The 17,192-nt window shown below is 44.8% G+C and overlaps 1 protein-coding gene across 3 annotated transcripts in view; it reads left to right on the top strand.

Moving 5' to 3' along the window:
- ANKRD44 (ankyrin repeat domain 44) overlaps nt 1-17,192 on the top strand; it is a 295,573-nt gene that overhangs the window by 217,502 nt on the left and 60,879 nt on the right. For all 3 annotated transcript variants that reach the window (XM_084779451.1, XM_084779452.1, XM_084779453.1), the window contains 4 exons: nt 1,896-1,964; nt 4,606-4,746; nt 6,732-6,812; nt 9,694-9,805. In XM_084779451.1, coding sequence (XP_084635577.1) covers nt 1,896-1,964; nt 4,606-4,746; nt 6,732-6,812; nt 9,694-9,805 — 403 coding nt within the window. The remainder of the gene's footprint in view (nt 1-1,895; nt 1,965-4,605; nt 4,747-6,731; nt 6,813-9,693; nt 9,806-17,192) is intronic.

Raw genomic sequence — 17,192 nt, 5'->3', positions numbered from 1 at the left:
CTTGTGAACCAAAGGCAATTTCCATAGTAAATGGGGGTCACAGTCACTTCTACCAAATATCAAGTGTCACTAGCTTCATTTCCACATCCCTCAGATTTTGTTCTTCCGAAGGGAAAATAGTCCGTCCTGTGTGGTGCAGAGCTCTGGGATTGTCCTCTTCCCCCCAGCCCCCACTGGCTGTAAGATGTCAGGCTACACAACACGGCTACCCGCTTGGCATCTTTTCCACCAAAAGGGATTAATGTGAACTTTGTTCTCAAATTTTCCTTTCTTTGCTGCCAGTTGATGGATGGTAATAAAGAGGATCAATGATTGAATAGATTTATACTCATTTATAGACATTTTGTAATAACTGAAAATTAGTTTTGAAGTTTTGGGAGTGATTAAATGTGAACAAAGGTCAAGGAAATCCTAAAGATAGGCAGGAGGGATTTAACCCTTGCACAGTCCCTGGGAGCAAACAGCCTGTTTTCCATCAGCTTTTTTTTCTCTTTCACATGTCAATGGTTAGATCAAAGCTCTGATCAATATATTGTTGATATATGACCACATATTGACCTAACACAGTGTCCCTTATGTGACCTTGTAGTGGGAAGGTGTTGGCTTCCTAGGACTTAAGGAAGTCTCCATTTATCATGTGTGTTACCAAACGCACTTATCAGGGGTGAAGGAACCATAGAACTGTAAAGCCCCTTATTAACATGGGTCCCTCCTAGAGTTATAAACAAGCCTTATACAGACTTACTGTATTTTCTAGTAGATGTGCTGCTGAAGCGAGCACTCATTACTGTATTTTTTTTTTAATTTTAAAAAGAAGCCTCTTCTTCCAATCCCAGTCCTCAAACCAAATGACATTCACGAATCACACGGGTTGACTCCACCTATGCCTTTATCCTTTTCCACCCATCACTTAGTAAGAGATAGGTACCACATACTAGCCGGCTTGCCGTACCAATTCACAAGTGCCTTTTAAAATCATGTGTTTTGTGACTCTTTCATTTCGTTCTCTGAGAAAAGTGGCCATGAAGGGTAGATGCAGAACAGGCTGAAGCTGGCTCAGGCTTATCATTAATGAGATCATTTTTCTTATTTAAATTATAACACAGCAATACATTAGCATTTCAGGTTTAGAATGATTGAGGGATGGTTATGCCTACATTTTAAATAACATCAGACCTGCCTGGAAAGTGGCAACACACCGTGCTGGGTTTATGTTTGAGACTCCGATTAAAATGACGCCACACGCCCTTCAACGGGAAAATTCACCTCAGTGGATCATTTCTCCCTGTTGAGCGTGATTTATTGCTTTTGTGGATGACGAAGCTGCTCTGAGTGATCATGATGCTCTGTTACATCATTCTCAGTGTTGGTCCAGCACATTTATTTACCTGGGTTAGGCAGACAGGGAAAGCCAGCTGTCTTTTTTTCCATTAAGGAGCATCGAGTTGAAAGTGGTTATTCTGGGGATTTATTGTGCTGTGACCAATGGTGATGCTCAGCCACTTTGCCTCATTGTTTAAAGGTGACAAGGAGTTATTAGAGGCTGAGGTGGTTTTCATGAACTCCTGGTGGGTTTGAAAAAGAATTTTAGGATAAATGATGACGCCATGTCACCAGAGGGCTTGATCACAAAGTAATCATTAAATTCCTTAGTCACTGGGCTGAAAATGTTCCATAAAGCCATTTTCTTTATTGATTTATTAGTTTTGAGGAAGCAACTTTAGATCTTTACAATGCAGCATTCATGAAGTATGCCCAGTTTATTTCTTGCTAGTGGATTTTAAACCTGAGGCTATCGATTCTTCTGGTCCTATTCCCTGCAGAAAACACCTCTTTCTGGAGGCACCTTAGTAATTAACCCTGACCACACTAATTACGTTTCTCTGTCTTTCTAGCAATGTAGAATGTATAAAACTCTTGCAGAGCAGCGGAGCAGATTTCCACAAAAAGGACAAATGTGGGAGGTATGTATTCTGGCTGACCTGCCTCGAAGGCCTAATAAGAGTAGGGCTAGTGCATTGAGAAGTCCTGGTGTTGAGGTGCCCACCATGGGACAACTGGGGTGACTCCATCCCCAGAAGGCAATCCTTCCTTGTAGGGAAACACCAACAAAGCTGACAGGAGCCATGAGTTAAGGTCGTCACAGTTCTGCCTAAAAAATATTGCCTACCTGAATATGTTTTAGAAAAATAGCAGAATAGTTGCACCAAACTCAAAATATGAGCTGGACACTTGGCCCAGTAGTTAAGGGGTGTGCTGCTCTCGCAGAGGACTGGGGTTCAGTTTCTAGCACCTGAGTCTGGTGACTCCTAACTCCCTCTAACTCCAGCTCCAGAGATCCAGTGCTGCCTTCTGGAACACCTCCCTCTCCCGAGACACACACACACACACACACACACACACACACACACACACACACACACACACACACGGCAGACAGACCCATAGAGACATACAGAGAGAGACACACAGAAACACACAGACACACTGAGAGACAGATACACAGACACACACAGACACACACACAGAGAGACATAGACACACAGAATAAAACATTTAAATATAGTCAAAAGACCTACAGCATTTGTTTTCTGTGTTGAGCATTTCATCCTGAGATAAATTTTTAGACACTTGAAATATGAAATGAACATAAGCTACTACTGGGCTATAGAACTTTCTTTGCCCTCATAACCCCTTGTAAGTTAAACTATGTCATGATGCTAGCTGGTACACACACAGACTCAAACTCATACACACACACACACACACACACACACACACACACACACACACACACACACACACACACACACACACACACACACACCCCGAGTCATGTACCAAGTAACATTTCAGTCAATACTTGACCACATGCATGATAATGGTCTCATGTATCTTGAATGTGTATTAGGCTTACCATCTAGTTTGTATTCATACAATGACAAAATCACCGAATGCTACATTTCTTAAATGCAGCCTGCTTTTGAAACATGACTCTATGTATGTATGCACATATATATGACACATGACTGTATGTGTTGCACTTTTCCCCTCTAGCAGTTCCTTCCAGTTCCTTACACCTTGCCCCCTAGCTCTTTGTGGTTTCCTGCCACCCACCTGTGATGACTTCCTACTGATCCTTCCAGACTATGATCAAATGAAACCTTCTTGTCATTCTTATGGCAATGTCCTGCCTCTGTGTTCCCCTAGTACCCCAAATACTCCATGACTGCACAGCACTAGTGATGTCTTTCCCCATCTGACTGTAAGCCTCCTGCAGACGAAGACTAAGTGTTATTTTTCTCTTCTCTGTTCCCTTCCCTTCTCTCCTTCCCTCCTCTCCTCTCCCCTCCCCCTCTTCCCCTCCCCCTCTCTTTCTCTCTCTGTACTGCATATACACAAGCCCTCTGCTACTGAGTTAGATCCATAGACCTTACATTTGCTACTGAGACAGGGTCCTGCTATGTAATCCAAAGTGGCCTTGAACCCACAGGCCTGCTTCAGCCTCCCTGGTGTTGGGTTTATAGGCACGTGTCCTTGCATCTAACTTTCTCCTTATCCTTAATCCCTGTCAGAGCTGTTGATCCCTCATCATTTTTCAGTCCAAATAATGAAAACAAAAGCAATCCAATATGTAAGATATTACAATTTCATAATTATAATTCTTCCTTTTGGACCAAAGAGAAAATCAGCTAGTAAAAGAGCCCTAAGTTATCTACAAAATGAAAAAAAAAAGCTTGAACTAATAAATAGTTCCTGAGCTAAAGTTACTTTATTTTTAGGATTCTATTTGGTTATTATTCCTGGGATATTGGCTAGTCACACCAGAAAAAAAAAAAGCCTGTCAAATAACTGGAAACTAAAAATAAGTAATATAAATTACGTCAGAGTTCTCAGACAAAGAAGCTAGCTTTTGGAAAGGGTGAATGTGGTATGATGGGCAGTAAAGGAGAAATGGACATGAGCGAAGGTGACTGTGACGACCATCCAGAGACCCTCGTCCTTCAGTTTGCACTCATGAGTGGGTACAGGTGAGAGAGATGCTCTGTAGAAGAAATTGAGACAGCTTGGGGAAATCTTCAGTTCCAAGCTGAGAAACGAAGCCTTCGTCAATGAAGGAAGACTGATGGTTTTAGAATGGGACTGTCATGGGTGGGGAAAACTCAACCAGAAACTGGATAGAGTTAAAGATGGTCTGAAAAAAAAAAAAGAAATTATTAGCACACTCTAATTAATGCAATGGTGGATCTCACGTGACATTTTCATTCCTGCGTGTATTTGTGCGTTCCATCGCCCTCTCTTACCCTCCCCCCTAGCCGTCTCTAAGAGTGGTCTTAACGAAGACGACCTGGATGATTCTTCATAGGGCAATCTGGCCGTGGACGAGCAATCACATAGCCCTAACCTCAGGCGGGCACTAGGAATAGGATGAAGGGACGATGCCACTGTGGTTGCCCTTGCCAGAGGCCACCTGTCTCGGCCTGTTTCTCACCTTCCACACACTGAGAGCTGAAGCAAGGCTGGCGTCCGCGATGAGTCTGCTTGCTGGCCTGGGTAAAGAAAAACAGTAATAATGCTAATCGTCACCCACCGTTTGTTTTCCAGGACCCCTTTGCACTACGCAGCTGCAAATTGTCATTTCCACTGTATTAAAGCGTTAGTGACCATGGGAGCCAACATTAATGAAACAGACAACTGGGGACGGACAGCTCTGCACTACGCCGCTGCGTCAGACATGGATAGAAAGTAAAAATAGCTTCGTCTGGGCTTCCTCTCGGGGTAGAGCTGTGAGGGGAGGACTGTTGTGTTTTCTTTCCACCGCCTCCTAGAAACTGCACACGGGGAATCTATCATTCAGAGTGGAGATCATCCCTGCCCTGGGCTTCCCCACTCTGTCTCTAGGTTTGCTTATTACACGCCGTTGCACACTTTCCCCTCTTCTCTGCTCTTGGGTTGAATGCCAAGAAGAGCTGTCAAGCCCAGGCTTTTTAGTTCTTTGGAAATCTATCGGGATTTATTTGACACACACACAATAGTATCCATCATTAGCGCTTAAATGCTTCATGTGCTAATATATGTCATGGGTGAAAAATACCCACTGATGCATAATCCCCATGTGCTTTCAAATGCAGCCTTGGTGTGAAGAGATCAGGCACGACTCTTCCCAACCTGGGCAGCTGCAGAGGAGGAATTTCTTATTCCGAGCATGTTTGGACTGTAGGTAGCTAGGCATGGAAAGCAGATATCACTGAGCCATGGGAAGGGGGTGGGGTCCTACAGTTGAGACATTCATAGGAAGACTTAATTTCATAGGAAGACTTTGGTGAGTTTGAATGACAACCGTTGAATTCTTTGCCACCCCCTGTGGTGCATTATATTCTGGATTATAATGGCTTCTTTTTTTAGAACAATGACACCTAAACCTTTAATTTTAACGTATGAATAAGCTAAGCATATGCTCTTCCATTGGGCTGTACCGCCAGCCCTTTCAAACAGTCAAGATGGTGAGCCAACTAAGAAATACGTCTTATATCATGGTTCAGCTCACGTGTTCACATATATGTTCATACATGAGAAATAAAAAAATCTCACAAACTGTATTTACATTTATCATATGTAACAAATTATGTTTTCTATGTGGGAGCAGGGGATTCAAGAGTTCAAGCTCTTCCTCTGATATGTAGTTTGAGGACAGCCTGGGCTCCATGAGATTCTGTCTCAAAGTACCAACAACTCTATATATGCATGTGTGTATACATACATACACATGGCTTGGGAGGTATCTGTATTGGTGAAATGTTCCCATGTAAACATGAGACCCACATAAGCGTACCCAGGCATCTGGGCTGGAGAGGAGGGTTATTAGTCAAGCGTGCTTGCTGCTTTTTCAGAGGACCCAAGTTCAGTTGGCTCTCAAGCACTGTAATTCTGGCTCTAAGCGATCTAACCCACATGATGGCATCTCACACCTGTGGCCTTTATTCACACAGGCACACAAATAAACATAAATAAAAATAATAAATCTCAAAAAAAAAAAAAAACCAACGCAGGCATGGTGACAGCTTGCTGACCAGCCAGTCCAGCCTATGAGATGAGCAACGCTGTCTCAAAAAACAAGGTGGACAGCTCTTTATGAAAGGGATGCCCAAAGTTGACCTCTGCCCTCCACACATGGAAGTGAACACACAAGCATGCACCCAAACGAACATGCACAGCCACGCTTCAATTTATGTGTAAGACTTTTTCTAATAAGATGTCATACTTGCGATCTCATAGCCATGCAGGGTGTTAATTGAGCTGTGCTGTGCACTGGGGAAAGCTAGGCAGGAGGGAGGGCGAGGGAGCAAATAGACTTCGTGCCTTAAGAGCAAGAAAGGAAGTTCTGAGTGAAGAATCATTCTAGGAGATGAAGGCCAGGGTCCCCTGCAGGCTGTGAGTCGCTGGGCTGGCCAGAAAGTGTGAGGACATGGTAGGGGTGGAGTCTGGGGCGGGCGGGGTGGGGGGGTGTAGGCAGCTTTATTCTGGTCTTCATCACATATATCTAGGGAGAAGCTTTAGGAAAGCTCTCAAGGATTCCTTGGGAGGAAATAGACCTTGAAGAAAAGCAATGTGTGCCCCTTTTAGATTGGGATAAAAAATCACTGAGATAATAATTATGTAAAACCTATCAACAATTTTTTAAATTAAAAAACTAATTGTGATTTTTTTTTCCTATCTCTTCTGCTGAGCAGTAAGATGATCTTAGGAAACGCCCATGACAATACTGAAGAACTTGAAAGAGCCAGGGAAATGAAGGAAAAAGATGCTGCGTTGTAAGTTTCTTTGGAGCCTAAGGATGGGGTGCTATAGTCTTTCGTCCCCCCCAGTTCACCACATGCCTGCCTTCCTGCTAGGGGTCTCATTGGGGATCCTGAGAAAGGGACAGGATATAGGCCTGCCTTTAACACACCCGTCCTACTGTTCTTGTATGTGGAACTTTATAAAATTATAAGCTTGCTTAGACTGCCATTGTGATGGGCCAGCAATGTTAGGTCTTAAATAGCATATTTAATTCTGTCATGTATCATGTGCCGTGGGAACATGTTAAGCCTCCTTTTGGGACCTTAGGTTCTACTTTGATGACCTGGGGATAATTATTTGTCAGAATCTATAAACAAAGGTCCTCAGACCTTAGTGTGAAATCCCCCTCAGACCTTTGACTTATAGGTAACCTCCTGATTCTTGTAAACAGCTACCCCTGAACTAGTTTCACCTCACCTGCCCCAAACTGGCTTCATACATGGACTTCACTGATGCTGTGAGAAGGTCTGGGCATTGACACACATGCACTCCACTATAGTCGAGTCACAAACCGATCAGAGCAGAGATGTGTGGCCAGTGGTGAGCCTGGAGCTTAGCACAGTAGCTATTGAATAAATGAACAAGCAAGTGAGTCAGTTTGTCCACTTTGTGCCTTATCCCCCAGGGGACACAGGGCCCTGAGAGTCCGCAGGCCTGTGGTCCAGAGTGAGTTTACTTGTTCTCAAATTAACAGAGGAATGAGTTTCTGCGCCTGAGTGCTTGCGTTCGCTCTAAGGCCTCTACATTGCCCACTCTGCTCTCCTCGTGCCCCGGCATCTAAAATGTTACAGGCACAGAGGGATAGGGCTGGTGCAGGTTATAGGACATGACTCAGTATTTCTGGGCCGGGACAGACACTTCTGTGAGTAAAACAAAATGACCAAGTTTCACCTTCATACACCTGAATTTAAAAGAATGGTGTTAAAAAAAAAAAAAACAGGGGGTTTTAAATTACCTCAGCGAGCCTGTCTTTCTCCATTGACTTTCAGGCTAACTGTGTGAGAGCCCAGGCTCACTGGTGAGGAAGGGAGCAGAGAGAGTAGAGAACGGGCCCTGAGCTCCTTCCTGCAGAGAGAGGCCATTTCTGTACCTCAAGTGGATGAACTACTAGTGAGCTCTGGGAACAGGAAAGAGAAGCCTCCTCAGCCGCTGAACACTGAATCGTGTTTTCCCTTAGAAAAATACCCAGATTCCCGTGTTTCTGTTGCTGCGGCCATGCAATTGTCATCTAGTTTAGCTGTGTTCTGGACTAAATAAATCCCTGGGAGGAATTCTTAATATTTTCCAAATTATAATTTTTTTCAGTCCATTCAGAGGCTGGGGTTGCGTGTCCATAGACTGCTGTTCCTGCTGAATGACTTATGTCCAGGGTTACGTTCAGTTTACAATGAGTCACGCACAGGATCCTCTCCACGGACATTTTCTTGCACACATAAAAAAAAGTGCTTCCTTTTAAGGCATGAAGGACCAAAGACAGCACGACAGCAGGACTCTAATAGGAGTTTGATTTATTTTGGAGCGTTTTATAGATAAGTTATGGCAAGTGGATTGGGCTTACAACCTTTGTCTTTCTCCAGTTTTGGAGAAATTAAAGGACCAGTTTGTCCTTTTGGTCCCTCTGGCCTTAAACCAAAGAGTAGGTAAACGTAACTTCAAAGTTTATGAATAAACTATAGAAAGCTTCCACGGGAAAATGTTATTTAATGGGGAGGTTTATATTTAGAGTGCTTAAGCCTTGAGAGCCATGTATGGCTGGTGGCTCAGCCTTTTAATCCCAGAGTGGTACAAGGAGGAAGATTACAAGTGCCATGTCAGCTAACGAGCCTGAGGCCTGCCAGGGCCACACGAAACCCTGTTTCAAAAGAGCCAAGTTAACAAGTCTTGATCAGAGTAGGAGACTGAATCAGCACAGACTGTCTCCTGGTGATGGAAGTGGTACCACAGCAACTAGGGAGTGAATGCCTCCTGTAGGACAAAGATCGGGTTTCTGCACATCCCAGGGTGCTGGAGTTCTAGAGCCTTCAGCACAGGTCAGCCAAGCTCCTCCTCCTGCCAAATGCGTCCAGCCTCTTGACATTGCAAACACAATGTTGTCAATGCAGAAAACCCCTCAGAATATTTTAAGTCTGCTCTCATTTGTGTCAGGCCACATTCGTAGTTATCCTTGGCCGCATCTAGACCACGGGCCGCAAGCTGGACCCTCGTGCAGCCCACTTAGTCACCTATGCCAGGAAAGGCTTTTGAAATCAATAATTTTGTCTAGTCTACATTCCTGATGGTGCAGCCTAAGTTTCTTCCCTCAAGTGTAGTCCCTGGGTGAATTCTTCATGCTTTGTGTGTGGTCAGTCATTCTTTTGGTCTTTTTACTATTCCAACTACTCTCGGGCTCTTTTCTCCTTAGCTTATTTTAAACTTCAAATTTTTAACAACCTAATCTTCATCTCCAATAGCGAGGTCAGAATTAGTCCCTGCTCTCGTGGCTCCTCCCAGCGGTGATGACCTGCCCACTCCTTTATTACGTTTGAGATGTGTCAACACAGAGACTGTAGTCTTATTAGCCAGGCATCTTGTTGGCAGGCATGTTCTCCACCTTAGGATAAGACGGGAGGGGAGGGGGGGGGAAGACACCTAATTACCCACCTGTTCTACAGACTTTCCAGAACTGTTATTTTAAGATGAAATCAAGACAGATAAAGTGAGCATGGGCCCTCGCCTACCCCAGCACAGAAAGCTTTATTGTAATAGGCTCTTCTGCGCTCTTGAGTGCTTCGTCAGATGTTCATAATTGAGGGGTTCGCTGTAATTATCCGTTCTGCTACAGCGGTGTTTCTGAGACTGCATCTATGCTTACAGATGTCTAGAGTTTCTGCTTCAAAATGATGCAAACCCATCCCTCCGGGACAAAGAAGGCTACAATAGCATCCATTATGCTGCTGCCTATGGCCACAGACAGTGTCTGGAACTGGTGAGTTGTTCTGTCTGTCCATTTTTTTTTTCCCTAATGCAATACTTTTCCAGAACTCTTCACAGCCACCCTCACTAAAGATTTCTGGGAAGATGTTTTTAGCTATGTGAAAGGTTTGTTAGACCTTACAGGAAGTAGATTTACTTGTTCCTGTCCTCACTGACTGGCAGTGAACTCATCTGCAGTAACTCTGGTAGGAATCTGTGTGTAGACACAGCTTTTGTTTTGAAGATGGTTAGGATGTGTCCAAAGACAAACAAACAAACAAACAAACAAACGCTAAGTAGCTCTTTCCAGAGGAGAACGGAGCACTGCAGTGCTCACTAGCAGTATTGTGTCTAAGTATGCGACTTACCCAAGATTAACCACTTAATTTTCATCTCGAATGTTATCTGGAGTGGAAAGGAAGAAACTGGCAGGGACCAGAAACAGAATTTGTACTGAAAACAAAAACAAAAACAAAAACAAAACAAATCAGACGATTAAGAGATACCAAGGGTAGTGTGTGTGTGTGTGTGTGTGTGTGTGTGTGTGTGTGTGTGTGTGTGTGTTGGGGGCGGTGGTTAAATCTGAATTCTTCTCTTGGTGATAAACATGAGATCCAAAACTCAAATGCCAATTGTTATTTGAAATATGGAGGGGGAGTGAGCTCAGATGTGATGGGGGCCGTGGGCAATAGAGAGAGAGCCCTGTTGTAAAGGGAGGCATGGCTGGTTGGAAGACCAGGAAGGAAAGAATTGCTAGGGAGAGACAGAGAGAGAGAGAGTGAGTGCATGCAAATACACATCCACTCATATGTGACATATTCTCACACATATGTTCAGACTGAGCCCAGAGCCCAGATCACCAGCTTGATCAGCAAGAACTCCACCCATTGAGCCATCTAGCCAGATCTAAAATCTGACTTTTTTTTTTTAAGAGTCCTTGTTTTGAAATCTTCCTGGAGAGGCTGAGGGGAAAGTTCGGTCACAGCTACATCCAGCCTGCAGGTCACAATTGGCTACTTTCTTGACCACCATTCTTGGTTCAGCTCCATCAGGATAAACTTAAATGTCTGTGTGGGCTGATAGCAGGCGCCATTTTTCTCTACTGCTGTGTTATATGCCTGTGTGGCAGTTTGAATGAAAATGGCCCCATAGGCCCATAGGGACTGGAGGCGTTGCCTTGTTGGAATAGGTGTTGGAGGAAATGTGTTCCCGGAGGTGGGCTTTGTGGTAGCCGAAGCTCAAGCCAGACCCAGTGTCTTAACTCTTTCCCTGTTGCCTGCCCATCTGGATACAGACCTCGCAGCTTCTCCTCTGGCACCATGTCTGCCTTTGTGCTGCCATGCTTCCCACCATGATGATAATAGACTGAACCTCTGAACTGTAAGCCAGCCCCAACGAAATGTTTCCTTCTAAAAGTGGCTGTGGTCACGGTGTCTCTTCACAGCAATAGAAACCATAACTGAGACAGCCCAACATTTGGGGGGGGGGGCCGAAGCAAGGGGATCTTAAATTTGAGGCCAGCCTGGACTCATGTTACTCTGTCTAAGAAGTAAAGAAGTTGTGCCAAGTGTGATGGCGCACACCTTTAATCAAGCACTTGGGAGGCAGAGGCAGGTGGCCTCTGTGTTCGAGGCCAGTCTAGTCAATGTAGCAAATACCAGTCCGTCCAGGGCCTACATAGTGAGACACTGTCTCAATCAATCAATTGATTGATCGGTCGACCAATCCATTAATCAGCCCACCCTACTTTCATTTCTTCTTTCCCTACTAGTTATTCCTCTGAAGAAACACCCAGTATCTTCTGTACTTGGTTTACTAAGCCACGAGGCAGGGAGCCAGCAGGCTAAAGTATCAGAGCTCACACAGAGCTAGCTGCGGTGTGTGTATTCCTCACCGTCCTTTACACAGAGCTAGCTGTGGTGTACTCCTCACCGTCCTTTACAAAGAGCTAGCCGCTGTGGCATGCTCCTCACCGTCCTTTGGTTGCTTCCACCTAGGGCCAGTCTTCTTATTGTTCTTCTACTGTGGAGCACAGGGAGCTCCGTATAAAGTTGCCCACTTTGGAAACAAGAACAGTATTTTTCTGGTATCATTTTCCATTGCATGGTTTGGTGATTATACTAGCCTTTACTGTTCTTGCAGAATTCAACATGGTCTTTCTGACGTTCTTGTGAATACTGTAGAGGTCCTTGTTTGACGTTGGGAATAGGTAACTGATTTTGGGTTTAAATTTTGTTTGTTTGTTTGTTTGTTTTCCTCCCCTGGTTCCTCTTCAGTTACTTTGGCTGCATACATAATAAATCACCCAAAAAGTTAGCAGTTGAAAACAGCAGGAGTGGTGTGCCATGCCTCATTGTTTTTGTGAGCTGGGACTTGGGGAATGACTAAGCTGAGTAGTTCTAGGGAAAGGTTTGTGAAGAGGGCATGTGCCAGGCTAAGGACGAAGGGCTGTTCTCTCTGTGGTACTACCTGGGCTAGAGGGTACAGCCTGACAACCTTCTAAAGGCCTGCGTTAGCCCTGCGTGTCCTTGGGGTTTCTACTCCTCCACTCCCCTCTCCTATCTTCCCCTCTATCTCTCTCTCTCCCAGTTATCTCCCTCCTCTTCCCAAGTGGCCCCTCCAACTCTCAGCCCTCCTGCTGCTACCTGCTCAGTCCTGGGGTTACAGCTGTGCCCTGCTATTCTCTGGGCTTCTCCGTTTGTTCTAGTGGAGCTGGGTTTCTCGTGTGGTGACTCAAGATCCACCGACGGGCACGGGAGAGTGGAGGAAGGAGGAAGGCTGTGGGCTGCCTTTGAAAACTACTTCTTGAGGTGGTCGTGAGATACAGAGAGGCAAGGGAAAATGATGAAGTGCTGACTCCGTGGCAGATGTAGAAAGCCAGTGACTCGGGACTCCTGGCCACTAACTGTGGTAGAGGACCCCACGTGGCCAAGGAGCAGCCATGAACCATGCAGGCGAGCAAGCCAATCATGGAGGCATCAACTAGTTTGTCCAACGCCTCTGGTCTTTGGACGAAGGAGGACTAGTCGCTTTTTTTTTTTTTTTGAGTTCTGATTTTAAAGGAGTGGTTATTCAGCAAACTACACACTGCCTTCCATCACAGATTAAAGCTCTGCTTCTCAGGCCAGGTGGCGCTCACTTTTAATCCTAGCACTTGGGAGGGCAAAGGCAGGTGGATCTCTGTGGGTTCGAGGCCAGCCTGATTTACAAAACAGGTCCAGGGCAGCCAAAGCTACACCGAGAAACCCATCTCAAAAGAATAAGAAGAAGAGGCTCCACTTCTCCTCAAGCCTGGTAGGAGCAGGTTAAGATAAGGCAATGCCATCTTTGTCTCTTAACTCCAGCTTTGCAGTTGTGCTTGCCCTGGACCTATAAGCAAGAATGACTTTGTCCTTGGAGCTCATAGATGAAAGGCTCCTTACAAAGGGTGCCCACGTATGGATGTGTACTGTCATCACTGGGAGAGGGCTTACTGGTGTAATTACCCATTATGAGCCTGTCTTTTGAAATCGACTTAAGGCCCAGCTGTCTTTAATTACTTTCCTCCCAGAAAACCATGTGCCATAATTGGATATATGAACTTTTATTGCAAAGTTTGTTGTTGTATTCTCAATAATGCGCCCTGCTCTGTGGAGCTATAATGTCCTCACTCCTGTAGCATAATTATCTGCCAGCACCGCCTCTCTGTCCACGTGATGGGTTGCATGTATTGTTTTGTTTTGTTTTGTTTTTTTCAGGAGTGCCATTTTAAGGCCATTGCTTCTTTTATCAGACAAAAGATTTTTCTGTCCACAAAAAAAAACTTGGCTCTTGGGTTGGATCAACTCTTGCCTTTGTATTTACAGAGATGATCGATCATGGAAATTGGGAATAGTCCGGAGTAGGTAGGGGAGTACTAGTTGGTCTTCATTTGTGTACTCAGTTGAGTCAGACCATGTTATCAATGTAAACTGGCAGAAGCATCAATCACCCTTGTTTGCTTTTAAGGAAGAACCTCCATGAGTCATTTATCACACAAATAGGATTTTCCTGAATGGTTGGTGTCGGATGGAGAGCTTTACGTATTCCCATTTTGGAATGCATCCTAAAATTCCTCTTGGGTACAGTTTGCACTAAGCGAAGTTCCTAAGCAGGCTGTGGACATCCTCACAGCACCCCCCTACCCCCCCCACCCCTGCTCCCAAGCCCAACACCAAATCAAAACAAACAGAGCAGAGAGCAGTCTTGCACCCCTCCCCACTGGATGTGAAGCCGGACTTTTGCAGGGATCTTACCTCCTGCTAGGTCATCCAACAATGAACCAGTTTGGGAGGAGATGGGACCGGACCGGAGGAAGGTTCCTGAAGGAGGGGAGAGAAGAAAGGGTCACCTCTGGGACAAGTGCTAAGTGAAAAGGGAAGGCAGGGTGGCTCTTTTGCATAGAGGAGCATTTCTAATTTTTCCTTCCCCTTTGGGAGCCCAGTGCCATCACAGTCCCTAAAATCCCCATTTTCTTAGGTGTCCTAGATGTTAGGAAAACAAACCAATGAACCAGCACACACAAGGGGTGGATTTCTGCAATTCACTGTCATGTCAAATACCCCTTGTCTCAAACATCCCATCTTACCAGAGAGAGTTTTTGTTTGGTTGGTTTTTGTTTTTGTTTTTTTAAACAAGCTAGCTATGCTGCTACCAGGTTTTTTCCCACAAAAAGCCCCGTTTTATGACACTCTGGATCACTCTGAACAAACTTTCTTCCAGGCGACCATTCCTTCTCTTTTTTTTATAATTCATTTTTATTTTATGTTAACTGGTGTTTTGCCTGCATGTATGTCTGTGTGAGGGTGTCAGAAACCCTGGAGCTGGAGTTGCAGGCAGTTGTGAGCTGACATGTGGGCACCGGGAACTGAACCCAGGTCCTCTGGAAGAACAGTTGGTGATCTTAACCCACTGTGCCATCTGTCTAGTCCCCCCACCCCCACCAGGAGATCATCTTTGAGTTCAGATTCCCAGTCTGTGTGTGCTCTGGCCTGTAAAGGGAACAGAGAGAGTATCAGTGAGTGTTTTCTACTAGACCAGGAGTTGTCTCTTGGGAGCTGCAGTGAGATGAAATGGCAGGTGGCCATTGGGACTAGCTGACTTGTGTACAGTCCGTGACATTTGCTCGCAGCCCCTCCTCTTAGCTAGTTGAACTATTACTGTGTTTATGCATGTCATTAAATATGTATCATTAAATTTTATGCATATGTATAAATGGCTATGACATTTAGCTTGTTATACATTTGCTTGGCATTCATGGTTTGTGGCTCTTGTCTGAGATTAAAAGCTTAACATTTATAAACCATATTTTGTTTTAAATGTATTTTCCTGCAATCAAAATGAAACAGAAATTATATTAGCTGTTTTTACTGTATATTCTCTATTTAAGCTGATTTTGAGCTAGTCCACCACCAAGAAGCTCCTAGAAAGCAATGATTTCCTCTGTCTTGACAGACTAGCCAGGTTCAGAATCCTATCCCACCCACCTGCTTAAGCCAGTGTTCTCAGTGCTTTTGATCAAAGATGTCTGTCTGGAGCTTGTTCGAGAAATCTGCCCACCAATGTGTACAAAGAACTGTGATCAGTCAAGTTCAATTGGGCTCAAACTATCAAAGCACAGCATTGAGGGTTCGTGTCTACTAAAGCACCCTGTGTTAGATGGAATCACGTGTTTGCTTGAGTCCGGGGGTTGGGGGGGTGGGGGGGACTGGAGAGACAGAAATGCAGGAAGCATGCTCCTGTTTGGAATCTGAGTTTCCTCTGGCAAACCTGTTCTCTTTTACAACATTGAGTGTTCGTCCGTGAATATAAAGACTCTTCTGACTTTGTTATTGTCAAAGTTAAAACCTGTCTTCAGTGTAATTACACAAATGGCCTCCACAGACTTAGTATGATGCAGGGGGTTCAGATTCAGTTCAGTCCAGGGTTTCGCTAAAGCTTAATCGCTTGGAATTTGACCTCTACCCCTGGATCTCCTGTGAACTTGAACTTCATCAATAAGATATGTGTGGGGGTGGCAGACAACCCCTGTGTGTATATTCCAGGAGTGCTGCGGCTCTCTGAAGACAGCTAGCTATGTTTTGAGCAACTAAAAACAAAATCATGTTAGATTCTTTTTTTTTCTTCTTTATTAATTTATTCTTGTTACATCTCAGTGGTTATCCCATCCCTTGTATCCTCCCATTCTTCCCTCCCGCCCATTTTCCCCTTATTCCCCTCCCCTGTGACTGTTCCTGAGGGGGATTACCTCCCCCTGTATATGTTCATAGGGTATCAAGTCTCTTCTTGGTAACCTGCTGTCCTTCCTCTGAGTGCCACCAGGTCTCCTCCTCCAGGGGACATGGTCAAAGGTGAGGCACCAGAGTATGTGAGAAAGTAATATCCCACTCTCCACTCAACTGTGGAGAGTGTTCTGTCTATTGGCTAGATCTGGGTAGGGGTTTAAGGTTTACCGCCTGTATTGTCCTTAGAGTCTTATAAACTCCGAGGTGTTTCTGATTTTTATTCTAGATCTGAGCATTGTTAGCGATTGGCTCTGAATAAATACATGCGTCTATATAGAATGGATTTCAGTGTCTAATTAAGCTTCTTGATATTAAGAAAGTGGGGTTTAAAGGAGTTAGTTTATTTAAAAAAAAAAAAAAAAAGGCCTGGACTTGCTTTGTAGACCAGGCTGGCCTTGAACACACAGAGATCTGCCTGCCTCTGCCTTCCAAGTACTGGCATTAAAGGTGTGTTCCACCACGCCCAGCTAATAAGTGACTTTTATGTTAGGAAACAGTCGAAAGGACTAAAGGGAAGGTTGTCTGAAGATAATCCAGTGTATTTGAACCTGAATCCCCAACAAACCTCTACTATAGTTTTTTTCTGTCCCCAGAGTTGAGCTGGTAGGCTTTACATGAGCAGCCTTCTGTGTGACCCCCAGCAACACCAGGGTGACTGGTCCACTATTGAACTCAGTAGGGGAGAAGCACAGCTCTTAGGAGGAGCTCTGTAAGGGGGGGAGGGTTGGGGTGGACACGGGCATTCGGGGAGAGGGCTGAGGTGATCAGGGGCATTCTGATGCCACTCTCAGCCAGTTGCTGTAGAAAATGAGTTCACAGCCGCTGAACCAGAAGTGAGATGCACATTCAGAACAGTAGACTAAACCGTTCAGCAAAGGGTCTGATGACTATAATGAGGCAGAAGATCCTTCTGGTTTCACTATGAATCAGCCTGACCATCTATGAAAGAACCACTCAACAACAGTTACTGAGATAAACAACCGCAGCTTTATCGTCTGAGGAGGGCCCAGAGCCTCCCGCTGTTGCCCCATTTCAAAGCTAAATACTAGTGCTTTGGCTCACTTAGCCAGGTCTGACTTGGGAAAGGCAGGAAGGGTA

This window comes from Acomys minous, assembly GCF_964271855.1.
Source record: "Acomys minous genome assembly, chromosome: 4".
Taxonomy (NCBI): Eukaryota; Metazoa; Chordata; class Mammalia; order Rodentia; family Muridae; genus Acomys; species Acomys minous.
Note: the sequence above shows the minus strand (reverse complement) of the source record. Positions and strands in the feature narration are given on the sequence as shown.